At 53.2% G+C, this 26,384-nt stretch overlaps 4 protein-coding genes across 13 annotated transcripts in view; 2 read left to right on the top strand and 2 right to left on the bottom strand.

Moving 5' to 3' along the window:
* Positions 1-58: 58 nt before the first annotated feature.
* FBXL8 (F-box and leucine rich repeat protein 8) lies at positions 59-4,125 on the bottom strand. Of its 4 annotated transcripts, none has more exons than XM_005896560.3 (3): positions 3,996-4,125; positions 2,301-2,470; positions 59-1,707 (listed from the first exon to the last, which is right to left on the bottom strand). In XM_005896560.3, the coding sequence occupies exons 2-3, from the start codon at positions 2,450-2,452 to the stop codon at positions 735-737; spliced, it is 1,125 nt and encodes a 374-aa protein (XP_005896622.1). In that variant the 5' UTR covers positions 2,453-2,470; positions 3,996-4,125; the 3' UTR covers positions 59-734. The 4 variants fall into 4 exon arrangements, with proteins under 4 accessions (XP_005896622.1, XP_070244372.1, XP_070244374.1 ...); XM_070388271.1 differs by having other exon boundaries at positions 3,899-4,023; XM_070388273.1 differs by lacking the exon at positions 3,996-4,125 and adding an exon at positions 3,137-3,270.
* Positions 4,084-10,098, top strand: TRADD (TNFRSF1A associated via death domain). The gene is made up of 5 exons (XM_005896561.3): positions 4,084-4,214; positions 7,523-7,681; positions 8,572-8,849; positions 8,932-9,130; positions 9,266-10,098. Exons 2-5 carry the CDS (start codon positions 7,531-7,533, stop codon positions 9,574-9,576), a joined length of 939 nt encoding a protein of 312 aa, XP_005896623.1. The 5' UTR covers positions 4,084-4,214; positions 7,523-7,530; the 3' UTR covers positions 9,577-10,098.
* Positions 10,099-11,983: 1,885 nt separating this feature from the next.
* Positions 11,984-15,229, top strand: B3GNT9 (UDP-GlcNAc:betaGal beta-1,3-N-acetylglucosaminyltransferase 9). Of its 4 annotated transcripts, none has more exons than XM_070388269.1 (2): positions 11,984-12,393; positions 12,727-15,229. In XM_070388269.1, exon 2 carries the CDS (start codon positions 12,753-12,755, stop codon positions 13,956-13,958), a length of 1,206 nt encoding a protein of 401 aa, XP_070244370.1. In that variant the 5' UTR covers positions 11,984-12,393; positions 12,727-12,752; the 3' UTR covers positions 13,959-15,229. The 4 variants fall into 4 exon arrangements, with proteins under 4 accessions (XP_070244370.1, XP_070244369.1, XP_005896624.1 ...); XM_070388268.1 differs by having other exon boundaries at positions 11,984-12,389; XM_005896562.3 differs by having other exon boundaries at positions 11,984-12,361.
* The window catches only part of PHAF1 (phagophore assembly factor 1), a 29,218-nt gene continuing 17,879 nt past the window's right edge, over positions 15,046-26,384 (bottom strand). For all 4 annotated transcript variants that reach the window (XM_070388265.1, XM_070388266.1, XM_070388267.1 and 1 more), the window contains 11 exons: positions 26,169-26,263; positions 25,289-25,386; positions 25,085-25,197; positions 19,705-19,838; positions 19,225-19,308; positions 18,598-18,680; positions 18,174-18,217; positions 17,754-17,797; positions 17,545-17,603; positions 16,899-16,971; positions 15,046-16,280 (listed from right to left, as the gene is read on the bottom strand). In XM_070388265.1, the coding sequence (XP_070244366.1) occupies positions 16,194-16,280; positions 16,899-16,971; positions 17,545-17,603; positions 17,754-17,797; positions 18,174-18,217; positions 18,598-18,680; positions 19,225-19,308; positions 19,705-19,838; positions 25,085-25,197; positions 25,289-25,386; positions 26,169-26,263 (914 nt within the window). In that variant the 3' untranslated portion in view covers positions 15,046-16,193. The remainder of the gene's footprint in view (positions 16,281-16,898; positions 16,972-17,544; positions 17,604-17,753; positions 17,798-18,173; positions 18,218-18,597; positions 18,681-19,224; positions 19,309-19,704; positions 19,839-25,084; positions 25,198-25,288; positions 25,387-26,168; positions 26,264-26,384) is intronic.

Genomic DNA, 26,384 nt, shown 5'->3' on the forward strand with positions numbered 1-26,384 from the left:
CAGGGTGCAGGAGGGAGGGAGACCTGAGTTTGAGTCGCACCCTTCTCAGGCCCGCTGTTTGCTCCTGTGTTCTTCGGGAGAAATCGAGCGTACACAGCCTGATGTAGGCTGGGAAAGCGATGGAATGGGCACAGCAAGCCTCGGGAGAGTGGCAGATAGGAGCAGCGACGGTGGGGAGGAGAAGCAGATACCCTCCCGCGGAACTTGGGACGCTGTCATTCCGAAGATGTCAGGACCCCAACCCTGACCGATGCAGCCGCACCGGTAGAAATGGACCTTGAGGTCTCAAACCCTCCCTACCCTTCTTCCAGCCTCTGTCAGTTCAGAGCAGACCCGGCCTTTCACAGGACGCAGAGATAATGCTTGATTTATTTCACACTCACTCCAGAGGCACTAACACACATCCCCCTGAGGCACAACTTGAGCCAGTGCCCTCCCTCCCGCCACGCCAGGGCCGCCGAGCTAGCGACATGTTTGCAGAGGGCTGGGATTGGAGGAGGGTGATCCCTGTACTGTGGGGACAGTGGGTGTCTGAAGATGTTGAAAGCAATGAATGGACTCAGGGCGCCCTGGACCGGTACCGACGCCACTCCATACATAGGCTCCAATCCTCGAGAGGGACAAGAGGCAAGAGTCCCAAAGAAGAGGGCGAACAGCTGGCCCGCCCCTGGGCAAACCCACGCAGCATTTCAGAGGACACACGTCCGCAGGGAGCGGAAAGAGCGTTTGTCCCATCACGCCACAAGCGTGGGCCGCCAGGGATGCGGCTCCCGCGTTAGCTTGAGCGTGTAGCTGCGCAGGCGCGGGCAGCGCGCGCGGAAGGCGTGCAGCACGGAAGGCCGCACCACGCAGAAGCAGTGCACCTCGCGCAGGCCCGCGCAGCGCGCTGCCAGCTCCTCCAGTGCGGCATCCAGCTCGGCCGAGGCTGCGGCGCGCACCTCAAGCGCGCGCAATGTTGCGGCGTAGTGGCGCGCCGCGAAGCGCACTGGACCTACGGTGTCCCCAGAAAGGCTGAGGCGCAGCGTAGCCACGGGTACGGCTGGCTGCAAGACGCGCGTCACGCTCTCTGCAGGCAGCACCGGCTCTAGCTCCAGCTCTACCTGCAGTCCCGGGTGGCGGAGGCTCAACGCGGCCCAGGCTTCATCAGGCAGGGGGGGCGCGCGTGCGTCTTCCGGACACGCGCACCGCAGGGCGAGGAGCTCGAAAGGCGCGCGCTCTGGCGCCGCCAGTGCCTCAAGCGCGGTGCGCGACAGGCTGGCCAGGTGCAAGCCAAGGGCGCGCAGGCAGGGGCAGGCCTCTAGTAGCTCGAGCACGGAGCCCGGCCCCACGCTGCCCACCAGCGTTCTGTTATCTAGAAAAAGGCTGCGGAGCTCCGGACAACCGTGTGCCACCTGCAGCACCAGCGCGTCGTCCAGTGAGAAGGGCAGGCGCCGCAGGTCGAGGTGGCGCAGCGCGCGGGCCGCCCCACAGAGGGCGTGCACCGCGTCCAGGACGTCGCGGCCGGCGTCGAAGAGCGGCTTTTCTCCGCGGCATTCCAGGCACAGGCCTCGCAGCCCAGGGGTACGGCCGGTCAGTGCAGTCAGTAAGTCCGTGGCCGCCCTGCGACTCGACTTCCTCGACGGCTCAAATTCCAGCCATAGATTCTGAACGTGGTCCAGGCAGGCGGACAGATACGGCGGCAGCATGCCTTCCAGCTCACAGTCGCAACTTGGGGGTAGAGTGGTGGAGAAAAGGCGTCGGCCGGCCAAGTCCCTGCGACCTGGCGAGAGGACTCTAACCCATCCCTCTCTCTGGGTTCCGGTTACCATCCCCACTTCCTGCCTCCTACCCACACACCTCCTTGGTCCGACCGTGCCTGGTCGCTCCTAGGGAAGCTACGAGGGAACCCTGTCCCTTCCTTCAGACGCATCTGCCGCCAGTTGAAACCGTGCCTGAGAAAGCCAGGGTATTTTAGAAAATGACCTTTCTCATTGGTCTTCAGGAGGCGGGGCGGGGCCTGTGAGCTGCCGCATTCACATTCTGCCTGTCACTTCTCAGCTGAGTGAGGAAGTAATTAAATCTGTCTCAATTTTTTATCTGTGCGATGGAGATAATAATACTTACTATCCGTCCATCACATAAAGTGTTTGTGAGGATTAGAAAGATTGGTATACGTAAGGCCCTTAGAACAATGGTTGGTACACAGTAGGTGGCCAATGTTAGAAATGACGCTTTTTAATACGGAGAAGAGTCACTGCATCGCCCCAACCTCTGACTCTACCAATACTGGGAGAAGGTGGGAGGGGGGAGAGCCTGCTCACCTGATGCTCGTGTCGTGCCACACAGCGCTGCAGGTGGCAGCGGCAGCCCAAGCTCTGCAGACCCTCGCTGCAGCAGCGCGGTCGGGCAGGGGCAGGTGGCGGAAGATGAGCGCCAGCACCTCCTCCGGCAGCTGTTCTCCAGGCTCGGCCATGGCCAGGTGGGGGCCCCCCTGCAGGAAGGCCACAGTGTTCAGGGGAACACTTGGAGCATAAGTGTAGAAATGCCTGGGGCCCAGGATCCGCTATGTAAATTTGCAGAGCCCAGTGCAAAATGAAAACGTGGGTCTCTCTGTTTAAAATATTATCGAGGATTTCAAGACTGTGACAGCAGAGCATTTAACCAAGCTATTAAACCAAGCCTGGAACTCTGTACACAGATCTCAGATCCGTGAAATCTGCCTGGGATGCCGAGCATTTCTGATTCTTCCTTTAAACTATGTTCTCACTTGTTGAACGAATCCACGTTTTATAATACTCTATTAGAAGGAACTCACCACAACCCGTGCACCAGGTTGATAAAGCCAAATACCTGGATTTGGGACGATGCTGTCAGATCTTTCTCCTAGTCACCAAAGTCTCTGAGGAAGTTGGAGGGCCATTGCCCAGGCCCTGACTCCATACCACCACGTCTTCCTCAGTCCCTCGCCCCAGTCTCCCTCTACCGCACCATCACGGCGGCCAGAGAGCCCGGACTAGTCTTATAGAGGTCACTGAACTGCTTGCCTCCCAACTTAGACCCTGAGTACTTAGGGAACGATGGAGCCCAAACACCAAGGGCCATTGAAATGGCTTCTAAAAGGGCTCTGGGCAGCAGAATCACCCGGACATTTGTTTACCTTACAGATTTCATGGCCCCACCTACTAAATCAAGCTCTCCTCAAACAGTAGGGTCCAGGAATATGAATTTCAACAAGTGCAGGTGTATGCCACAGGTCCCAAGTTGAGAAACCTGGTCCTAGCCCCACCGGTCACTAGAGAGTGACGGCAGGGTTAATAGGGCGGGAACATTAAGGAAAACTTTTAATTGACAGGTACCAGAAGCCAATCAGGAAGCAGAGGTGCGGGTCGGGCGTAGCTGAATACGCAAGGAGAAGAGAGGCTCCTTCCTCCACTTCACTGGGGGAGACAACTTGGGTTCTTCCAATGAGAGGCCAGCGAGGCGGAGAAAATCTTGGGGTTATGGGGGCCTGAGGGACCCTGGATTCAAATTCCGATCCTGAACCCCGAGCAGCCCAGGCACCCGTTGGGCGGTTTAGGCTCAACTGGAATTCCACAGACCCACATCAGAGCGCGGCCTTTGTTGGAGACTGTGCGTCCTTTTTGAAGTTGCCAATTTTAATTTAAGGTGCTTAAAGGTTTTCGTACACAACGTTTGACGCCACTGGCCAATTTTCTATTTTCCCATATTTTCTAGGCTAACGGTCCCTGCTGGAATTTGTGTCTCGAGTACCCGGGAGTTTCTGATACCCTCCGCCACTCTTGAACTAGGCACCCAGTTCAGAGTGTCAGGTAGAATCAGAGGAGCTCGACCACCCAGAAGGGGACGCCCCCTCGTTGCTCCATCCTTTACGCGCTGGAGAAAGAGGATCGGCTCTCACCCTGGGGCCCTCCGGTCTCGTAAGAACCGCAAGTCCTCGAAGTCCCTTGCCGCGGGCAGTTCCGCCTGCTGTTTGACCTCAGGCGCCAGTGTCTTACCTGCGCAGCGGATCGGGTGGGCTTTGCCCAGAGGCTGGGGACTGGCCGCAGAGGACAGTGGCGGGAAGGAACCGCGGGGAACCCGGGGGGCGGGACGCCGGGACGGACGGGGCGGCTCGGACTGGGGTGCCGCCCCTGCTCTCCGCGCACACCCGGAAGCAGCGCGAGTCCAGTGGAAGCCGGCGGGCGTGGGAATCCAGGCCGGGCCCAGGCGGCCAGGTTAGTGCAGAGGGTGGGTGGGCTTTCCGTTGCCGGCAGGAGCCGAGGCGGATCCTGACTCGGGAGCACAGGCGCGGTGCGGTTGTCACCCGCGGCTGCTCGGGTCAAGTGGTGGTGGTGGTGGCCTATTGGGCTGTTTCCGTGGGAGGCTGGAGCGAGGGTACCGACGCTGGCCCCTGCGAGTGCCTTGTCCCAGCTAGGGGCTTTCAAGGGGCGGCAGGGCCCTGTGGGTGAGAGGACGGGGTGGTACTGGTTCTGAACAGACATTCGAGAGAAACCCCTTGCTGGTCAGAGTCAGTTGCAAACGCGAAACTCCAGCAGGAGGGTGGGCTAGTGGGAGGCCGGGGAGCTCCCCTCTAGAACTCTGAGAGGCTCTACTTGAGTAGATGCTGGGACTCGCAGCTTTTCAGTCCTTGAGAGGCCACCCCTGCAGGTCGTCACCGCCTAGCCGGCCAGAAGTGGAGCTACTCAGGACTGTTATTGTTCAGTCGCTAAATCGTGTCCAACTCTTTGCCACCCCGTGGACTGTAGCACGCCAGGCTTCCCTGTCCTTCACCATCTCTCAGAGTTTGCTCAAACTCATGTCCACTGAGTCAGTGATGCCATCCAACCATCTCATCCTCTGTCAGTGTTAATAGAGCGCTACGCTGGCTGGCTACCGATGGCAGGGGCATATTTTCCTGAGTCGGTACCCACGTGTCCCTTACGATCTCAGCCCAACTAAGAGTTCCCAGGACCCCGGTGGCCCCGCTGGTAGAGAGGCGGACTCCAGGTGGGTGGGGCGCGGGGCTTCCCGAGGAGGGGCTTCTGTGAAGGGACACAAGAGTTCCCAAGGGGGCTTAGCGAGGCAAGGCCCGCCCCTCACCCCGCCCCACCCCTGCCACTTTTCAACAGTTATCAGGCTGGTTTGACTTCTCCTGTTCCAGTCCTAGAGAGTATGACAGAGATTCCCCCTCCTCTTGGTTTGCAGTGTCCTGCAGGCTGGCCAGTTGGGCAGAGGACTGTCTGGTCCTGCCCTTACTTACCCACCCTATGGGGTCAGCACCCTTCAGTCAGGGGGCTAAGAAGATGTGAAAGAGGAAATGTTTTGGGGCCAGGTTCCCACTTCTCCACTCTGGGCCAATACCCCAGGACTTCCCACTTGTCTCCCTACTGCTCTTGGTCCCACTTGTCATCTACCCCGTTTTTGTTTTGTTTTGCTTTTTAAGAAAAACAAATATGCCTTTTTAATACAAAAGAAATCTCTATTTCACATAAAGTAGAATATTTAAATAAAATGAAAATAAAAACCACCCCAATCTCCCTCTTCCCCAAGAGAAATAAACAATGCTAATTTTTTGTTAATTTCTATTGTTTTGGATAAACACACAAGTATTAGTAAGTTTTCTACCAAAAGATTATGGGGGGAGCTGGTCAAAAGATATGTTCCCTGTGCTCAAACTCAGGGTAGGATTATCAGGTATCATTCTTCCTGCCAGGTCCGGTGAAAGTGGAGGGTGCCATTTCTCTTTTCCTTTATTATTACTATTTTTTAAATTTGCCAGCTGCACCGCACAGCTTGAGGGATCTTAGTTCCCTGACCAGGGATTGAACCCAGGCCCTTGGCAGTGAAAGCACTGAGTCCTAACCACTGGACCACCAGGGAATTCCCTTGAACCCATTTTTCTAGGAAAAGGGTATGATGTTGCCTCAGGTAAGGTCTGAAGAAGAGGCAGGGCAGTTCTCCACCTGTTGCTCATAGTGCTATAGCTGGGAGGCCACTGACAGGCCAGTGCCATGGTTCCCTGAGTGAGAATTTTGCTCCTTGATCTAGAGCTAGGATTTTGTTGAAGATAGATTAGAGGAGATGCTAATGTCAAGGGCCCTGACTGTGTTTGGACAGAGAAGGAGCCTGTATCAGAACAACTTGAATGGCATCAGACAAGAGACTGTCTCCAAAGACTTGAGACTAAAAAGGAATGATTTAATTCACATAACAGAAAAGTCCAAGATGCAGCTAGAGCCGGGGACATGGTGTGGTTAGGGGTGCACTTCTTCATCTCTTGGCTCTGTAGCTTTCTATGCCAGTTTCATTCTCAGTCAGGCTGAGAATGGCAAAGGAGACCTACCCTTCCTTCTAGCTCAGCTTCAAGATAGGAAAGGGAAACTTGTTCCTCTTTCCTATTGGTTTAGTTGCTAAGTCATGTCTGACAGTCCATAGACTGCAGCCACCAGGCTCCTTCCATGGAATTCTCCAGGCATGAATACTGGAGTGGGTTACCATTTCCTTCTCCAGGGGATCTTCCCAACTCAGGGATTGAACCCAGGTCTCCTGCATTGAAGGCAGACACTTTACTCACTGAGCCAACAGGGAAGCCCAAATTGCAGGTTGATTCTGATAGGTCCAATATGAATCCTATGCCCAACTCAGAACAAACCATTTCAGGAAGGTGAATGGAAGATGCAGATTGGCTAGGCTGGACGTCAGGGGCGAGGTTGGTCCTTCCAACAGGCCTGTGGATTGAGAAAAGGGTAGAGGGAAGTCCCCAGAGGTCAGTCAGGACTGGGGTAGAGAATCTGGGCAGGAGCAAACTACAGGTGTCCTTTGAAGTGAAGCCAGGAGGTACAGCAGGAATGCTGGAGAATAAACCTAAGTGGGGGCTCTGAGATCCCTGCTGCTGTTGTGTTCGACTCTGTGCGACCCCATAGAAGGCAGCCCACCAGGCTCCTCTGTCCTTGGGATTCTCCAGGCAAGAATGCTGGAGTGGGTTGCCATTTCCTTCTCCAATGCATGAAATTGAAAAGTGAAAGTCACTCAGTCGTGTCTGACTCTTCGCGACCCCATGGACTGCAGCCTACCAGGCTCCTCCATCCATGGGAGTTTCCACGAAAGAGTACTGGAGTGGGGTGCCATTGCCTTCTCCTGTGGGGATCCTCAAATATGAACTGAGGGCATACCAGGACATGAGTCTGGTTGTCCTGTGGGGGTGGGCACCATCCAGGAGGAGGGTGTCTCCAGTCAGCTTTGAAAAGAAAGACACCCTGCCCTGAGGAGGGGGGCAGAACTTCTTTGCTTTTACTGCAACATTGTCCCTCTCCTCTCCCACCCCTGTGACCCTGGGCTCTTTCTGAGAGAAGGCAGTGGAGGGACAGTCCTGACTACAACTCTTAGCTGAGCTGGGACCAGAAGCAAAAGGAGCTGCCTAGGGGATTATGAACTTACCTTCAAAAGTGTGCCATCTGGGTGGGGACAGCTGGGCCATGTGGGACTGGAAAGCTGTCTCCAGGGCTGGGCCGGGGGTGATCTGAATGCCTATCTCTGTCCCCAGGAGGCAAGATGGCGGCTGGGCCAAATGGGCTTGAGGAGTGGGTGGGCAGCGCATACCTGTTTGTGGAGTCCTCACTGGACAAAGTGGTCTTGTCCGATGCCTACGCTCACCAGCAGCAGAAAGTGGCAATGTACGGGGCTCTCCAGACTGCCCTAGCAGGTGTGTGGCTGGGCAGGCACTTGGGGAAGAAAGGGCGGCCTGGGGCTTTTGTGGGCGGGGCCAGGGACTGAGACCCCCCCAACCTCTTCGACTCTGTGGGCTTCGGCTTAATCACTGGTTTGAGGAAAAGATTCCTTGGGGATGACAGGAGGAGGATGCCTGGTTATGTAGGGTCTTTCTTCTCTGGTACGCATAAGTGCCCTTCGGTATAGACTTGTGTCCCTGTGTCTGTGTGTAGTCTACCTATGTGTGCACTAATATTCCCCTACTCCATGCCCCTCCCCAACTCCCCATATCAGGCCGCTTGCTCACTGCTTTCTACTTATCTTACATTACACTCTCTCTCTTCTTTTCCTCTCTCACTGCAGCACTCCTTGCCCAAGACCCTTCCCCAGTACCTCCCTTTCCAGCCTACTTTTCCCATCTGAGGGCAGAGGCCACAGGAGGTTGAAGCTGGTTGGGGGATCTGGCCCCAGCCTCAGAACAGTGACAGCCCCTCTCCTTGGGAGGGGGGAAGCAGTACTAGGAGGCGGAAGACCTGAAACCTCCCGCCCACTGCATGGCCAGCTGCCTACCCAGAGGTCTGGGGTGCCCAGGGCAAACGCCCCTTTCTACTCTGCAAAGTCTCTTCTACGTTCCTTTTGTCAACCCTCATTTGAGGCTTCAGAGTGGCACCCACTCCGTCTCAGGGTGATCCTTGTGATAGGTCCTGGCCTTTATTCTGGGTTGTTGCTGTTTGCCTCATCATTCGGCTTCCCAGCCGGGAACTCTGGAGTATACCTGCGCCCCTAGGTGTCTGGGGGTTGGGGGGCGTCTCATCTCAGGCTTCATTCCTTCTCCGGCCTCATGGAGCATGGCCCCGCATGGCGCCTGACTGCCCGCCTCCGCAGAGAGTGGCGGGAGCCCCGACGTGCTGCAGATGCTCAAGATCCACCGCAGCGATCCGCAGCTGATCGTGCAACTGCGTTTCAGCGGGCGCCAGGCGTGCAGCCGCTTCCTCCGCGCCTACCGCGAGGGGGCGCTAAGAGCCACGCTGCAAGGGTGCCTGGCTCGGGCACTGGCCCTGAACTCGGTGCCACTGCAACTGGAGCTGCGCGCTGGCGCCGAGCAGCTGGATGCCTTGCTGACCAACGAGGAGCGCTGTTTGAACTGCATATGCGCCCAGAAGGTGCGGCCGGGCTGGGGCCAGGGTGGGGTGGGGCGGGAATTCGCTGCGGAGACCCCCACCGACGCCGCACTCTCCTCTCTAGCCTGACCGGCTCCGGGATGAGGAACTCACCGAGTTGGAGAATGCGCTCAGGAATCTGACGTGCGGTTCGGCGGGGGGCCAAGGAAGCGACGTGCAAGGCACTCCAGCCCCCTTGCAGTCTCTGGCACCTTCTCCGCCGGAGGAGAAACCGCCACCACCGCTGCCTGGCCAAACTTTTTTGTTCCAGGGTCAGCCCATAGGTGAGACTCTCGGAGAGAGGGAAAGGCAGGATCCTCAGGAGGATGAAGCTTGGGGAGGGGCGAGGTCTGGGCCGGGTAGTTGTGGCGGGAATGGAAGGGTATCCCGAGCTCACTCCCTCCCCACTCTCTCTGCAGTGAACCGGCCGTTGAACCTGCAGGATCAACAGAAGTTCGCCCGCTCAGTGGGCCTCAAGTGGCGCAAGGTGGGGCGCTCTCTGCAGCGCAGCTGCCGCGCGCTGCGGGACCCGGCGCTGGACTCACTGGCCTATGAATACGAGCGCGACGGGCTGTACGAGCAGGCCTTCCAGCTGCTGCGGCGCTTTGTGCAGGCCGAGGGCCGCCGCGCCACGCTGCAGCGCCTGGTGGAGGCGCTCGAGGAGAACGAGCTCACCAGCCTGGCGGAGGACTTGCTGGGCCTGGCGAATCCTGACAGCAGCCTGGCCTAGGCCGAGTACCAGAGAAAGGGGAGGTCGGTCAGTTGCCCAGCCAGGGTTTGGAGCACCTGGATGACCGTAGGTCCCTTCTGCTGCTACTGCTGACCTCTTGTCCACCATGCGACTCTGAGACCACACTTAGCAACCCCACTTAGCTGAGCTGCTGGAGCTGCTGCGCAGAGATGATGGAGGCCCTCTCCAGGAGTCAGACAAGCACCCACCATGTCTGCTGGGGTGTCACTGGGCGTTGTGTTCTAGATACTAGGATAGAGACAGAGTGAATGGGTCTCTACCCTAGTATCTAGAACAGACCTGCTGCAAGGTCTGCTTCACCTTCTCCCACCCTAAAAGAAGGGCTTTCAGCCAGACTTTACCTCTTCATTCATTATTATTCATTAAGGACCTGCTGTATCCTAGGCATCATCCTGGGTGCTGCAAATACTGTGGTGAACAAAACACATGATTCTTGTCCGTTGTCAGTTCACACTCAGTGTGGGACTCTGAATATAAAGTAATAAAATACAACCCATTTTTTGGATGTGAAAAATGCAAGGCGTTGTGGGAACAACTGAGCAGGGGTCTAACCCAGGTTAGGGGTTAGGCTTCCTTGGGGAGAAATGAGTGTGAATATTGGGGCGGGGATGGAATGAGAGAAGGGCAGTATTCTTGACATGGCCAGCCTCAGGTGAAGTCTTGAGGAAGGTGAGAGGGAGGGGTATTAGAACAGAAGGTTTACAGTGGCTGGATCTAGGGGTGGGTGGATTTGCAGAGACCCATTGGAGAGTGGGGGAGGCAGAGGCATTTTACAAGAGTTTGGATTTTATCCGGAGGCAAGTGAGAGGCCTTTAAAGGGGTTTGACAGTTCAGGCTGGGAGTGAGGATTCAGAGGGAGAGAGAGTACAGTCCCCAGGCTGAGGCAGTTGGTAGCAGAGATGGAGGAAAAGGATGAACACTGAGAGCTGTTTAGGACAAAGGACAACAGGCCTGGTGACACTGAATGAGGAGAGAGGTGGGAGAGGACTCCAGAGTTTTGCCAGTTAGATGGGAGGAGCGATCTGCTTGGTGAAATAGGGGCCCTGGGGAAGGTGAAGCGCTTGCTCTGTTTGGGACAAGCTGGGCGTGATGTTCCTATCGAACACCAGGAGTTCAGGGATAGCTAGAGCTGTAGTTTTGAGTTCAGGAGAGGGTCAAGGCTAAGGACTCTGAAATATACAGGCGGGAGTGGCTGGGACAGCCCAGGGGGAGGTCCTGAAGGACACCAACTGGAAAAAAAGAGCAACCCAAAGAGGAAGGAGGAAAACCAGATTGGAAGCCAGAGGAATGGCTCTACCTGCTGTGATGGAGGCTGAGAATTTGTGAAGGCCGAGGAGTGTCCACTGGAGTCAGGGAAAAGGTTACTAGGTGGAGGCTGTTTCTGGGACATAGTGGGGACAGCCTGATACCAGACCACAGGAGGGATGGGAGTGGAAGCAGTAGAGAAAGCCACAGATAGGAGAGGACTCCTGAAAAGTCTGTGAGCAGGAGGGTGAGGCCCAGGATGGAGGGTTTATTTTGGAAGGCAGAACACTGGTGGGAAGAAGTCAGAAGGAGCAGTCATAGCCACTGGGAAAGAAGATGGCGCTGGGCAGCAGTGCTGGTTCCCTAGTCTGCCCTCAGAAACTCAGGGGTGGGGTTGGGGGTGGGGTGGGGTTGTCTACTCCAGGCCCCACCTGGAGGCTCTGAGTTCCAGGGAGAGAGAGGTGGCAGCATAGCTGGACAAGGTCTGGCCTCTCAGTCTTCACCTCTCTGCCTGCCTGGGTTCCGATCAAACCCTTTGCACACTGACCTACTTCTGGAGTTCCCTAAGCTGAACCAATCCCTGCCAGCCTGTCTGGCCTGCAGTGGGCCTAGGCGTGGTTATTTCCTCCTGCAGGAGGCTATGCTGGCCTGGGCCACCAGGGACTAGAGGACTCAGAACTGCCTCTGCAGAGATAGATTGAAGTGCTCACCTGTGAAGTTAAAGAAGACAGGGTTGGCCCCCTCTCCTGTATCCCTGCGGATGGGTAGGGAGAGGGGCAAGGGAGGACAGAGGAGTCCTGGATGGAATTCCAGAAGTCCTGGGCAGTGCTCTTACCTTCTGTCTGTCTGATCCTGGGCGAGTCACCTGACTCCCTGAGAAGGAGTACCCCCATCTGGGCATGACCCATGACAGCTGCTGGCAGAGCTGTGAGAACTGAGCAAGCAGTCGTCTTGGTCCTTGTGTGTGTGGTGTGTCTGCTGGCGGGCATGGCAGAACCAGGAGAAAGGAGACTCCATGTACCTGGGGAACCAGGGCTCCTGGTACGCAGAAAAGAGGCACTTCCAAGGATGGCCTGGGAGGGGCCAGGGGATGACAAGCCCGCCTGCGCTGGGGCTCCTGCCAGCCCAGGCCCTTCCGGCTCCGGAGAGGCAAGGGTGGGGAAACTAACCAAAAAGGCCAGTGCTTCTTCCTGTCCCCTGGAAAGGCAGAATTGGGCAGTTTAAGTCAGAACGAAGACCAGAACTCACCTCTTGGAGCCTTCCGGAGAAATAGCTGACCGTGAGGATCCCTTTCAGGGATTAGTCTCCACTTGGAGACAGCTTTCCCGCGGCGCCAGGGCGGAGCTGAGCTCCAGATGTCCAGGCGCACACAGCTGTAGGGTCACGTGGCAGCGGCCCTGGCCCCCCTTCCTGCCAACGTTGCATTTGGCCCAAGCCCCGTCCATGGCCGCCCTTGGGACCCTGCGTTGAGCCCCGGAGGCCCCGGCATCCGGGGCCGCGCCACTCCCAAGGGCAGAAGGTGTGTCAGGATCCCAAGGACCGCCGTGGTGGGTAGGGATGGTTGGAAGGGATTCGGCCTCGGCGCGGGAAGGGGGTGGGGCCGAGGCTCCGCGTCTCTCGCCCCGGCTCTGGGGCACTGTCCTGGGCCGGAGCTGAGAGGGTGGCAGACGACTAAGAGGAGGAACCTCTTGTCCTTTCAGGGTGTCTATCCCAGTGGGGGGAGTTAGGGTCCAAAACAGGAGGACCCCGGAGGGGGGTGAACGACCAGTAGCCGGAGACCCCTGGCCTGTGGCCTCCCGCGGCCTCCCCTCCGGGAGCGCGGGGCGGTAGCCCCCGCCGCTGTTAGCTTCCACGTCGCGAGCCCCTGACTGAGTCTCTCCGCAGGGGGCGCGAGCGCCGGCCAGGCTGACATGAGGCGGAGGCTGCGCCTACGCCGAGAAGCGTTGCTCACGCTGCTCCTCGGCGCCACCCTCGGCCTCCTGCTCTACGCGCAGCAAGAAGGCGCGGCCCCGACGACGAGCGCGCCGCGAGCACAAGGGAGGGCGGTGCCGGGGCCCACCCCAGGGCTCCGTGTATTCCAGGCCCCGGACACGGGTGCAGCCCCTCCGGCCTACGAAGGGGATACGCCGGAGCCGCCCACGCCCACGGGACCCTTTGACTTCGGCCGCTATCTGCGCGCCAAAGACCAGCGGCGCTTCCCTCTCCTCATTAATCAGCCGCACAAGTGCCAAGGAAATGGCGCGTTCCCCCGCGGACCCGACCTGCTCATCGCCGTCAAGTCGGTGGCGGCGGACTTCGAGCGGCGCCAGGCCGTGCGCCAGACGTGGGGCGCTGAGGGGCGTGTGCAGGGGGCGCTAGTGCGCAGGGTGTTCTTGCTGGGCGTACCCAGGGGCACAGGCACAGTCGCAGGTGAGGCGGAAGCGGGCACTCAAACGCACTGGAGCGCCCTGCTGCGTGCCGAGAGCCACGCGTACGCGGACATCCTGCTCTGGGCCTTCGACGACACTTTCTTCAACCTAACGCTCAAGGAGATCCACTTTCTGGCCTGGGCCTCCGACTACTGCCCCGACGTGCGCTTCGTTTTTAAAGGCGACGCCGACGTGTTCGTGCACGTGGGAAACCTGCTGGAGTTCCTGGCGCCGAGGGATCCGGCGCAGGACCTGCTTGCAGGTGACGTGATCGTGCAGGCGCGGCCAATCCGCGTGCGGGCCAGCAAGTACTACATCCCAGAGGCTGTGTACGGCCTGCCAGCCTACCCGGCCTACGCAGGCGGCGGCGGCTTCGTGCTTTCGGGGGCCACGCTGCGCCGCCTGGCCGGTGCCTGCGCGCAGGTTGAGCTCTTCCCCATCGACGACGTCTTTCTGGGCATGTGTCTACAGCGCCTGCGCCTCACGCCTGAGCCTCATCCTGCTTTCCGCACTTTTGGCATCCCTCGACCTTCAGCCGCACCGCACCTCCACACCTTCGACCCCTGCTTTTATCGCGAGCTGGTTGTAGTGCACGGGCTCTCAGCTGCTGACATATGGCTTATGTGGCACCTGCTGCACGGGCCGAACGGGCCAGCCTGTGCGCGTCCATGGCCTGTTCCTGCTGGCCCTTTCCAGTGGGGCCCCTAGCCTCCTATCACAGCTCTAAGCCCCCCTCATTCAGACCCAGTATATAAGTGGGAGGTAGCTTGAAGGGTAGGTTCCCCAGGTGGGTTAGTGCTGTGTATGTGGTTCTTCCCCATAAAGGGGTATCCAGGTGTCTGTCTTCAGAAGGCCCAGGGAATGAAGACTGAGCTTGGCTCCTGCTGACCCTCTCTACTGGGTCGTGACCTGGAACCAATCCGATGGTGGCACTTTTGAGATAGCCAGGGCTGAGGTGGTGAAGAACCAGGCTCTTTGCCAAGCAGGTGAATATGCTTGGTCCTCCGAGCAGGGATGTGTGAGTGTATATATGGGGGGAGGGGTGGCGGCAGAGGCTCATGAAGTCTAACCATGCTCCTTAGTTTAGAACCCCTAGAGTGATGCCAACAAATGCAGGTCTTTCTCAAGACTGGACCCCACAGGAAGGGATAAAAGGCCTGGCCTCAGTCCTCATGGAACCGGCAGCGATTCTGCCACAGCTCAATCTGAAAGTAGGTGTTTTGCTTCCTGTCTGCCCCTCCAGTTTGAATTGGTCTTAGCCCTGTCTAGGTCTTTAGATCTGCTTTCCTGGGGCCAGCCCCTCCTGAGCCCTGGACTAGGTGGAACACCTGGGATGGAGGCACACGGACTGGGCACACTGTCCTACCTGAAGTCTCTCCCCACCTCCAGCTACCCACAGGAGAAGAACCTACACCCATGTACCTATGCCAGTCTCCCACTGGAGTCTGTGCTGCCCCCTTCAGAGAAGCCAGGGAACCTCTTCTAAGATGATATCAGCTGTAAAATTCCCCATCTTCAACCACCCCCTTTCTCAAAAACAAACAAACAAAAAACACCAATGCCCCCAGGCTTATTTAGTACAAACATCCCAGCATCAGCACATGGGGAGCTGTTGCTGAGGGCACAGGTCTTTTATTGGAGGAGGGGTATGGGTAGGGCATGAGGAAGATTCCCCCATTCTAGGAGGATGGGAAGAGTCCTGGCTGCCCCACAGTGGGATGTGTGGGGGTCTCTGGCCAGGCCACCATCCACACGGGAAGACACTAATCAGTCACGAAGTCATGGGAACATCACACAAGAGCCTGGGGCTGGTCCCCCGCACATTCATTGTTAAACTATACAGGATGAGGCTGTACATGAATTAATTACAAAAGAGTCATATTTACAAAAATATGTACACACATTTGAAAAACCTCACAAAATTGTCATCTATGTATCACAAGTTGCTAGACCAAAATATTAAAAATGGGATAAAATTATACATTTCTCTTCTCAATTCTTTTCAAAAGGATTAATATTTTTAAAGCACATATGCTTCTTTCCTTAGCAAGTCCCATGAAGAGGGAGCAGCCCAGCCCTCCACGAGCCCCAGAGGCCTTGAGCCGTGTGAAAGGGCCCGGCCGGGGGACACTGCCCAGAGTCAGGGCAGGAGAGCCAAGCCCACAGTGCAGAACAGAACGCTGAAACACACAAAAAAGGAGCAAGATGTCTTTGGCTAAAACTTTGGCATTAAATAAAACAGGCAAACAGAATGGAAACATGCAGCCCCACCAGCAACGTTGGGGCAAAGCAGGGGAACAGGTGACCTTGAAGGCTTGCTCCAAGACAGGTAGAGCCAGGCCTGGGCACATACCTTGATGGTAGAAAGTTGTGTTTCAACCACTTGGGTGTGCCTACTGGGCTTGGCAGGGAGCACGTGCAAGAAAGAAACAGGGAAGGGCAGGTGGGCCACCTTGGCCACAGCCAGCTCATCAAGTAACTAAAGTGGATGTAGTGCAAAAGTCGCAACCAAGTACTATGGACAGGCTACCTGCCTTAAAGGTCACGTGGCAATGTTGGGCCAAAGGCAGGACCGTGTCCTTGTCTGGGTGCCTGTGTTCTCAGCCATAGAAAAGTCCCAAGTTTTCCCAATGTGTGTGGGACAAAGAGACAGAACTCTGTCTCCTTACATGTTAGTTGAGAGCTCCTGGCTCCAGGTATCAAGGCTCAGAGTTTGTGCTTCTCTTTGCAGTCTGTGTCCCCTGTTGGCACCAGCAGGCTGAGAACGGACTGAGGAATATCTGGGCCTCTCACCCCATGGCAGAGTGCCCAGCCTGAGCCCCACCTCAAAACACAACAGCCCTTCCACACTGGCAAGATGTCCAAGAAAACCCACGGGGTGGCCCACTGAACAGGATGCAATGCACAGTTCCACGGGGCAGAGGGGCAAGGGTCATGACGTTCCTAGGGGAGCTCCGCGGTTCTCAGGTGGGCACCAGGTCTGGGGGGGCCATAAAGGGTCACCGAGGCAATGTGGTTGTTCTGCATGACCTGGCGTAAGAAGAGGACAGTGAGGCGAGGGGGAGGAGTCGAAGGGATGTAAGCACAGCAAAACTCCCACAAAACCCCCAGTGGGATCAGTCCTGCGCTGTGATAGAAGAGAAGGCACTTGAGGCAGCACCTGTGTGTGCAACACACTTGCACATGGGGCTGGACTGACCCCTCCACACCCCCCAGGCTTGTGCTAAGGGTCATCTCTGCCCTTGTGTCTACCTGTTCCTCTGGGACACATAAACCTCACCATACCCATCTGTCCAGCCCTTCTGGAACTGCTAGGGGTCTGCTGAAGGTATGGCAACCAGATGGGAAAGCAGGGGCACCCCATTCTTCTCCCAGCCAGTGGGGCCTCAAGAGCCACTCGCCCCACCACACATTCATTCATATGGCATTTAAAGAACCCCCCCAATTCCCCCAGACAGAGCCCCACTTGCCCTGCGGTTCCCTTTGCTATTGTACTCATGTTTTCAAATATAAATGTGGGCTCCCCATTTCCCCTCATCTTGTTGGATGAGCCTGCCCAGCAGGCCCTTCAGGCCCTTCCCAATCTCTCTCCCCCATCACTTGCCTGTCCTTGACATGATCACCAGCCACTCAACCCCCAGGGCTTACCTCAAAGATCATCCGCTGAAGACCAAAGCAGAATGTGGAGCCAAAAGGGTTGGTGTTGTTTGGGGATGAGGACCTGAGGCCGGGGAAGCCAGAATTAGAGGGGCAGACAGAGACCTAGGCCAGCTGGGGCATCCAGTTCCCTTTGGGGTAGGGGCTGTTAGCCAGTGGTCCCTCGGGGCTCTGAGTGTGTTTCCCACACGGGTTCTTGAGGTCCGAGGCACAGTGATTGATCTCCCTCAAGCACCAAATCCTATGCAATCCAGCTGGCACAGAAGGGTATTATGTAATTGGACTGGAGTGTACAAAGTCAGGAGAGAGAGGGCACCTCAGACAGCAGGGCAACCAGTTACTGGGCTGTGAACTAAAGCAGGTAGCAGGTGTGATGGGGACAGCTAGTCAAACTGCCTCCCTCTCTGAGTAACTGGAGGTAGGAGGGAGAGGGGCAGCCATCCCAGGGGCAGCCCCTCTGGTTGCAAGTAAATGTGCAGAACTGTTGGCTGAGTTCTAACTCACAGGGCTGGGGCAGGAAGCATGTGGCAACATCAGAAATTCCTGCCAGTTTTAAGCCATACCCACTGCTAGGGTTCCCGGTCATTCTGGGTGAGGAGGAGGTGGGTGGGGGGATCAGAAAGTAACCCCCACTCACCTGTGCAGGACCACAGGCTTCTCCACAGGGTGTCCCAGGAGCTCCTGGATGTTGTCCCACTATAAGAGGGATGAGGGTGACAGGGGATTAGTGGGGACTCGACCCCACTATGACCAATGGCTGGCCCAAAGGACACAGGCACCCAGACTGTTGGCAGGCTCATACCCTCCTCATTTTCAGACTGTCAGGTGGGAAAAATAGCAGCTCACCTTGCTGTAGGTTGTGCATGTTTCTGTCTGACCCTCTGTGTTCTCTGAAAAGAGAACACAGCATGGTTGGTAGCTGGCCTGGCCTGGATTCAATTCCACATCTGCTCAGATAGATGGCTCAGCCCACCTGCGACCCCAGCCCTCACCACACTATGCACTGGGCTTGAAGTTTGGAAACCAACAATCCCACAGGCACAGGATAAGACCTTAAGGGCTTCCAGGAGACTACAGACCAAGAACCACGTGGCCCCAGAACCAAGAGCCCAACCCAGAGGAGCTGAGGCTCTGGGGAGAAGCAGGTGGGCAAAGAGTCCTCACATCCAACCACTGCCACCCTCTCTGCTTGGATCATCATCTCTTTGAAGCATGAGAGACTGACTCTAAAACCCTTTCCTTACCCTGAGTACACTGACTACTCACCTCTCTTTACGGTTAGGGGGATCTTGAACTCACAGCGGTGATAACTAGAGAGAGAAGGGAGACGGGTAAAGGTGGGACCCCTTGGGAGACCTGACCACCCCCACATCTCAACTCTGCATCCCAGGAAGAACAGGATCGAGCCCACCTGCTCAAAGCCCGGGAGAGGCCAGATTTGGGCCCTAGAGTCAAACCAGAAAGGGCACACAGCCGGGGGGCTCTGAAGACCCTATCACCTCAGATAAGAGGCCAAGCTTTCTGAATCCATTTCTCTATTTGTGAAATGGGTATAAATGGAGAGATATAAGGTAATGGACACTGTACCAGGAACAGAAAACACTCACGAAATCGTTTACTTTTCATGAATTAGCAAACATCCAAGGCCGCAAGCTCTCTTTCCTGGAGGGGCAGGTGCAGGAATACTCACATATTAAAATTATAATGTCCAGGGTAATTGGTATGCAGGACAAACTTCTTCACTTTGTGTGTATTCGCATCAAAGAGAATGTCCTGGGATAGAAAACAAGGATGCTCAAGTGGGTAAAGTTACTGAGGCGGGCAGGGGGCTTTCGAGGACATGTCCTACTCGAAGACACCCACTCCACAATGGGGATGCCCTTGGGGAACAGCTCTGACCCAAACAACAACCAAAGGGACAGCTGAGGCCTAGCACAATGGGACGATGACACACACCCAACCATCTCCAGGCCTCCTCATTCCAAACCTTGTACCAGTAGGCCCCACAGGCAGAGGGCTACAGCTCCCACTGCTTGGGAACTCAAACATGGTCAGGGAGATCTTCCCTGACAAAAAGCACCAGATTAAAAATGTAACTGAGCACAGATTTTGCCTTAAAAGCTAATGAGAAGATTCAGGGCCCCCCTGACTGTCAAGGGGCTCAGGGAAGCTGGTTGTTCTGAAAGCCAGGACCTGCCAGATCCTTCTGGCTTCCACAGGCCAGCACAGTTAAAGCTGCAAGTGTACACACAGGCCTGCCCAGCACACTGCACACCCCCAGGGAAATGGAACAGTTCTCTAAGGAATCACAGCTTACCACTCCGAGAGTGAAGTAGTTAAAAAAGTAGTCATTGCACTTGGATGGAACTTGCTTATGAGGAGAAGGAGAATGAATCTTCATCTGTTGGGGAAAAAATAATAATGAATTAAAATCCAATCCATTAATACAGCTCTTGGATGAAATGAGTCTACAAGTTGTGTTTCTTGTATGATAGTCATCTGTCGGGTAAGCAAGAGCATGAGAGTCCCTGATGCAGGTGCTGAACAACCCAGACGGCTTCGGTTGACTATAGACTGGGCCCTGGTCTCCAAGGAAAGGGAGGACAATCTGATCAACAGGGGTCAGAAGACAGCTTTCAATTTACTTCTCCATCAGTTTTTTACTTTTTTTCCATTAGCTTTAATAGAACAGGTTCTATGGGAAAACAGCAGTTCATATTTATTCACTATTAAGTTCAAGTTGATTAAATAAAAAGAGCAAGATCACCTATTCACTTCATAAACACACTTCCCCTACCTTATCTTCTGACTTGTAGAAGACCTTGTGTGGAGAGCCAAGCATGCTAAGAACATCTTGACAGGAATCACCAAAATACACTGAGCGTTCAAATACCCGCATCTTGGCATCTGCTAGCAGGCCAGGTCCACAACCTGCAGAGAATAAGTAGAGGTGGTCAGGTTCCCAGTCAGGGCATGGAACCCTGCGGCCCAGGGTCCGGAGCCCCAGAGAGGCCAGTGGCTGCATGCTGCATTACCAGGTTTGGCTGAGGGGCAAGACCGCATGTAAGTAGAAATACCAGGTCACCAGGACTTGAGATGCTACAGGAGATCACTCTCTACTCAAAATAATGCCAGAGACTCACTCAATCCCACAGAAGTAACATGGAGCTCTGGAAATGTCACTCACTGACTCACCTAATATTTAGTCATTGACACCCTGGGCTAGGACAGACACTCTGCTAGATGCTAAGGGAACAACAGTGAGAAAAACAGGTGCAATCTCTGCCCACGTTGGAGCTCACGGTGTAAAGGTTCACCATCACACAACTGTGGTACAACAAACAGCAGCATAGGTGCTATGGAAATATACACATGGGCGCCATTATCTCCTGCCACTTTCCGGTTTCCAACAAGACAGAGGATTTACGATAACAAGTACTTCTCAGTGGTAACCCCCAACCTGAGACTGGACCGGAAGATCACTCTATAAAAGAGCCAAGAGCTAAGCACCCATTAACTTACTCCCTAACTCTACAAACACTAACACCCAACAAGAGACAAACCAGGAAAGTGGGTGAAAATGGAAAACCTGATTTGCCAAAGCTTTCTTCTTTGGGAACAATCTTTAAACTCTGACTTTGTCTAATACATTTAAAAAATGATTCTAGTTAAATACACACACACACACACACACACACACACACACACACACACACACGTGGTTGTGGAATAGCAACGAACATACCAACAGTAAAATTTCCCTCATTCTGTGGATGGGAAGACAGAGTGTTTTGCCCAAAATTATAAAAGGAAGCTAAGAATCCGAGGAGGAATAATTTCTGGTACCATGATAATCACCACTATCACCTTACTCTGCATAGGGCTTTACAGCTGACAAAGCTCTTTCTTGTACAATAAAAGCTGTTTCAAATCCCACTCCTCACACACACAGACAAAGCTGTGTGTAAATCAGGGGAAAAAAGCATAGTTCACATTAACTTCCGTGTATAAATCCTGCAAACAGGAGACGGCAAGAGTTAACATCAACATTCTAGGAATCAGTGAACTAAGATGGACTGGAATGGGTGAATTTAATTCAGATGACCATTATATATACTACTGTGGGCAGGAATCCCTTAGAAGAAATGGAGTAGCTATCATGGTCAACAAAAGAGTCTGAAATGCAGTACTTGGATACAATCTCCAAAATGACAGAATGATCTCTGTTCATTTCCAAGGCAAACCATTCAATATCACAGTAATCCAAGTCTATGCCCCGACCAGTAATGCCGAAGAAGCTGAAGTTGAACAGTTCTATGACGACCTACAAGACCTTCTAGAACTAACACCCAAAAAAGATGTCCTTTTCATTATAGGGGACTGGAATGCAAAAGTAGGAAGTCAAGAAACACCTGGAGTAACAGGCAAATTTGGCCTTGGAGTACAGAATGAAGCAGGGCAAAGGCTAATAGAGTTCGCCAAGAGAATGCACTGGTCATAACAAACACCCTCTTCCAACAACACAAGAGAAGACTCTACACATGGACATCACCAGATGGTCAACACTGAAATCAGATTGATTATATTCTTTGCAGCCAAAGATGGAGAAGCTCTATATAGTCAGCAAATACAAGACTGGGAGCTGACTGTGGCTCAGATCAGAACTCCTTATTGCCAAATTCAGACTGAAATTGAAGAAAGTGGAGAAAACCACTACACCATTCAGGTATGACCTAAATCAAATCCCTTATGATTATACAGTGAAAGTGAGAAATAGATTTAAGGGACTAGATCTGACAAACAGAATGCCTGATGAACTATGGATGGAGCTTTGTGACATTGTACAGGAAACAGGAATCAAGATCATCCCCAAGAAAAAGAAATGCAAAAAAGCAAAATGGCTGTCTGGGGAGGCCTTACAAATAGCTGTGAAAAGAATGGAAGCAAAAAGCAAAGGAGAAAAGGAAAGATATAAACATCTGAATGCAGAGTTCCAAAGAATAGCAAGGAGAGATAAGAAAGCCTTCCTCAGTGATCAATGCAAAGAAATAGAGGAAAACAACAGAATGGGAAAGACTAGAGATCTCTTCAAGATAATTAGAGATACCAAGGGAACATTTCATGCAAAGATGGGCTCGATAAAGGACAGAAATGGTAGGGACCTAACAGAAGCAGAAGATATTAAGAAGAGGTAGTAAGAATACACAGAAGAACTGTACAAAATAGAGCTTCACGACCCAGATAATCATGATGGTGTGATCACTCACCAAGAGCCAGACATCCTAGAATGTGAAGTCAAGTGGGCCTTAGGAAGCATCACTACGGACAAAGCTAGGGGAGGTGATGGAATTCCAGTTGAGTTATTTCAAATCCTGGAAGATGATACTGTGAAAGTGCTGCACTCAATATGCCAGCAAATTTGGAAAACTCAGCAGTGGCCACAGGACTGGAAAAGGTCAGTTTTCATTCCCATCCCAAAGAAAGGCAATGCCAAAGAATGCTCAAACTACCACACAATTGCACTCATCTCACACGCTAGTAAAGTAATGCTCAAAATTCTCCAAGCCAGGCTTCAGCAATACGTGAACCGTGAACTTCCAGATGTTCAAGCTGGATTTAGAAAAGGCAGAGGAACCAGAGATCAAATTGCCAACATCCGCTGGATCGTGGAAAAAGCAAGAGAGTTCCAGAAAAACATCTATTTCTGCTTTACTGACTATGCCAAAGCCCTTACTGTGTGGATCACAATAAACTGTGGAAAATTCTGAAAGCGATGGGAATACCAGACCACCTGCCCTGTCTCTTGAGAAACCTGTATGCAGGTCGGGAAGCAACAGTTAGAACTGGACATGGAACAACAGACTGGTTCCAAATAGGAAAAGGAGTACGTCAAGGCTGTATATTGTCACCCTGCTTATTTAACTTCTATGCAGGGTACATCATGAGAAACGCTGGGCTGGAGGAAGCACAAGCTGGAATCAAGATTGCCGGCAGAAATATCAATAACCTCAGATATGCAGATGATTCCACCCTTAAGGCAGAAAGTGAAGAGGAGCTAGAGAGCCTCTTGATAAAAGTGAAAGAGGAGAGTGAAAAGGTTGGCTTAAAGCTCAACATTCAGAAAACTAAGATCATGGCATCCGGAGCCATCACTTCATGGGAAGTAGATGGGGAAACAGTGGAAACAGTGTCAGACTTTATTTTTGGGGGCTCCAAAATCACTGCAGATGGTGACTGAAGCCATGAAATTAAAAGACGCTTACTCCTTGGAAGGAAAGTTATGACCAACCTAGACAGCGTATTGAAAAGCAGAAACATTACTTTGTCAACGAAGGTCCATCTAGTCAAGGCTATGGTTTTTCCAGTGGTCATGTATGGATGTGAGAGTTGGACTGTGAAGAAAGCTGAGCACTGAAGAATTGATGCTTTTGAACTGTGGTGTTGGAGAAGACTCTTGAGAGTCCCTTGGACTGCAAGGAGAACAGTCCATCCTAAAGGAGATCAGTCCTGAATATTCCTTGGAAGGACTGATGCTGAAGCTGAAACTCCAATACTTTGGCCACCTGATGTGAAGAACTGACTCATCTGAAAAGACCCTGATGCTGGGAAAGATTGAGGGCAGGAGATGAAGGGGACGACAGAGGATGAGACGGTTGGATGGTATCACTGACTCAATGGACATGGGTTTGGGTGAACTCCAGGAGTTGGTGATGGACAGGGAGGCCTGGCATGCTGCGGTTCATGGGGTCACAAAGAGTTGGGCATGACTGAGGGACTGAACTGAACTGAACTGATAAATCCTGCACTTAGGTAAGCATGGGTGACCTATGGAAACCACTGAAAGTCCTGTCAAGCTAGACTGGGTGCCCAAAGTCTGCAAGTACCAGATCCTTGTGAATGTCCACACAGGGCGGTACGGGAGGCACCCTTCTTGTCTCACTTTCTTGTCTCAGTCTATCTGAAGTCTCCTCAAGTAAAGGTACCCTTAGTTTCTCAGGGAGACTATTTTAGTTTCTGATTCCTTTGAGTGAGGGAATCATTACTGTGGGGATCAAGACAGTTGAATGGCATCACTGTAGTCACTCTCCACAGGAACTCTTAGTGAGTACTGGGTGGGATAATAACTTAGTGAGGTCTTGACTTCAGGTGTTTCCCCCACTGATCTTGTAGGCAGTGTGATGTGACTGCTGGGACTGTCCTGTCAGGGTGGTGGTCAGAACTGGCTGAGACCCCCTACTCTCAACAGGCTCCTCTTGCTGTCACCTGGTATACTTACACCACCCTTGATTACCCCACTGCTTCAAGCAGCAATCCTCCTGAGACGACCTCAACTTCTTTTTTGAGATGCCACATCTCAATTCTTTAAAAAACTACAGTATAAGCACAATGCTCCTTTAAGTAGCTGGTGTTCTGCCATGGCTAGAAAACCACATTTTAAGAAATTTATAACCTGGAGTCTTTGAACTGTCTAATTGTTCAGGGGAGTGAGTTTACAATTTACTTGCTAGATTATTAGCAGTTGAGAACTGATGCCCCAGACACTGAGGGAAGACCCCAGCTTATAAACAAAGGCTGGCTAGACTATGAGCTCCATGAAGGCATAGGCTCCTTCATGGAGCTCACAGTCCCCAGGTCATCTTTACAGAGGCAAACTCCACACTGGATGATCTTTGTATCCCTAAGCATAATCCAAAGTTCGAAGGAGCTGAGACTGTCCACACAAGAAAATCACAGGATGAGGTGTGGATCCTAGAGAGACTGGCTACTGAAGGCAGCAATTCTTTTTGTTTGCTATCAGCAAAAATGAGCAGGGTATGGCCAAATCACAATTCAACAAGTTCCTCTTGCCAGTCTACTCTGCGAAATGAGCACAAACGGTGGAAAATGAGAGAACACGCAACACTGAGCCTGTAAGATACACCTCTAGGACCCGGGCACCACTGCAAAACTAAGTACACAGAGACTGATGTACATGTCAAGGGAAGCAGTTTTACTGTCATTTATAAGAGCTGCTCAAAATAAAACTATGTCTTATTCCTTCACAAACAAACTAAAACTTCTAACCATAAACGTCAGCACCATTTGTCTTCTACCAACTATCCCTAAGGACGTGGGATTTTAGACCATCTCGACAAGGCTATAATGGAGAACCCACCACCCCAAAGCCAGGAACTGACCTGCGGCAAGGAGGCGGAGTCGTAAACCTGAGGGTCCAGTTCCATCCCGGAGAACATCCACACTCTCAGCATACACGTTGCCCAGGAAACAGCTCAGGGGCATCACGGGCGCCCTGCGGGCAGGCACAGAGTGAGCAGAGACTTTGTCCTCCCTCCCAGGGAGCCCATGGCCTTAGCATGAAGCCTGTGCTCCCCCACACATACTTGGTATCCTGTAGGCTGTTCCCACTGTAGATATACATTCGTTTCACAGTTGCTCCGTGGGGTATCTGAAGAGAAGCCAGACCATGGGCAAAATTGGGCTGCAAACACAGGATAAATGTTTTACTAAAAGCACACTGCAGGCCCTGGCATTTTCCCAATACTCATGGTCTTCGAGAACTGGCCAGTCACCAAAGTAGGGAATTTAGAAGAGGAATATCTCAGTTTCAGACACAACTGTACTACTGGTACTTCCTTATTTGGTACGCATTTTCTGTATCCATTTTCTCACTGGGTATTGTTATCTGCAGTGTGGAATGGTTTCTGAGAAACTTTGAAATTCGCTCATTTTATTTATCAAGGTATTAAAAAAAAAGAACTGGCCAGGTCAAAGCACAGTCTGATCTGTCTCCAGGTCAAAAAATTCACTAAACCATGCAAGTTCACCTTTAATTTTACTTAGTTTTCCTTTCCTTCATCAGGGAGAAAATGTAGAAATGCCTTCTTTAATAAAATATAAAACTTACAAAAAACTATCATTTCATAACACTAAGGATGCCATTGTCGAAGGATGAATTCTCTCAAATTCTAGGCCACTGAGAAAAACTGTGGTGATTTGGAGTTTTAAAGCACACGACATAGATTTCCCTCTGAAGAGCGAGCTCGACCTCACTTCAGTTGGAAGCGCCCTCCTCCTGGGAATGCCAGCCTGGGCTTTGTTCTGTCAACTTCACCCACTGTACCCCCAAGTGGCCTCTGAAGACCTCAGAGATTAAGGGAACCAAAGGAAGGGTACCTATCCAGCCTCCTCCAATGGTACTGTCTTCTGCCCCCTATCACCGGGGCACTGGGCAATAAAGATAAGGGAAAGAAAAAGGCTAACCTCATACTTGGGAGCCTCGGTCCAGGAATCTAGCTGAAAAGAGAAAGACAATCCTCTGAAGTTGAGGTGGAAGAGCTGCTCAGCAGAGTTGTACACTGTGGAAGTGGGGAGAAGAAAATGACAAGGTTGAATGGCATCCGAAGCTGTGAACACAAACCAGCCTGACAGGGAATAATGACTGGTGGTGACTGGCAAAACTTTCATTGTGTCTCATTT

Source organism: Bos mutus, chromosome 18 (assembly GCF_027580195.1).
Source record: "Bos mutus isolate GX-2022 chromosome 18, NWIPB_WYAK_1.1, whole genome shotgun sequence".
Lineage (NCBI taxonomy): Eukaryota > Metazoa > Chordata > Mammalia > Artiodactyla > Bovidae > Bos > Bos mutus.

Bases quoted from the DNA above. Each gene is read 5' to 3' on its own strand.
- FBXL8 (XM_005896560.3), bottom strand. From the start codon at position 2,452: ATGGCCGAGCCTGGAGAACAGCTGCCGGAGGAGGTGCTGGCGCTCATC. The intron at 1,708-2,300 runs GTGAGCAGGCTC...TCTACCCCCAAG, and splicing joins TGGCACGACACGAGCATCAG to TTGCGACTGTGAGCTGGAAG.
- B3GNT9 (XM_070388269.1), top strand. From the start codon at position 12,753: ATGAGGCGGAGGCTGCGCCTACGCCGAGAAGCGTTGCTCACGCTGCTC.
- TRADD (XM_005896561.3), top strand. From the start codon at position 7,531: ATGGCGGCTGGGCCAAATGGGCTTGAGGAGTGGGTGGGCAGCGCATAC. The intron at 7,682-8,571 runs GTGTGTGGCTGG...CCGCCTCCGCAG, and splicing joins TCTCCAGACTGCCCTAGCAG to AGAGTGGCGGGAGCCCCGAC. The intron at 9,131-9,265 runs GTGAGACTCTCG...CTCTCTCTGCAG, and splicing joins GTTCCAGGGTCAGCCCATAG to TGAACCGGCCGTTGAACCTG.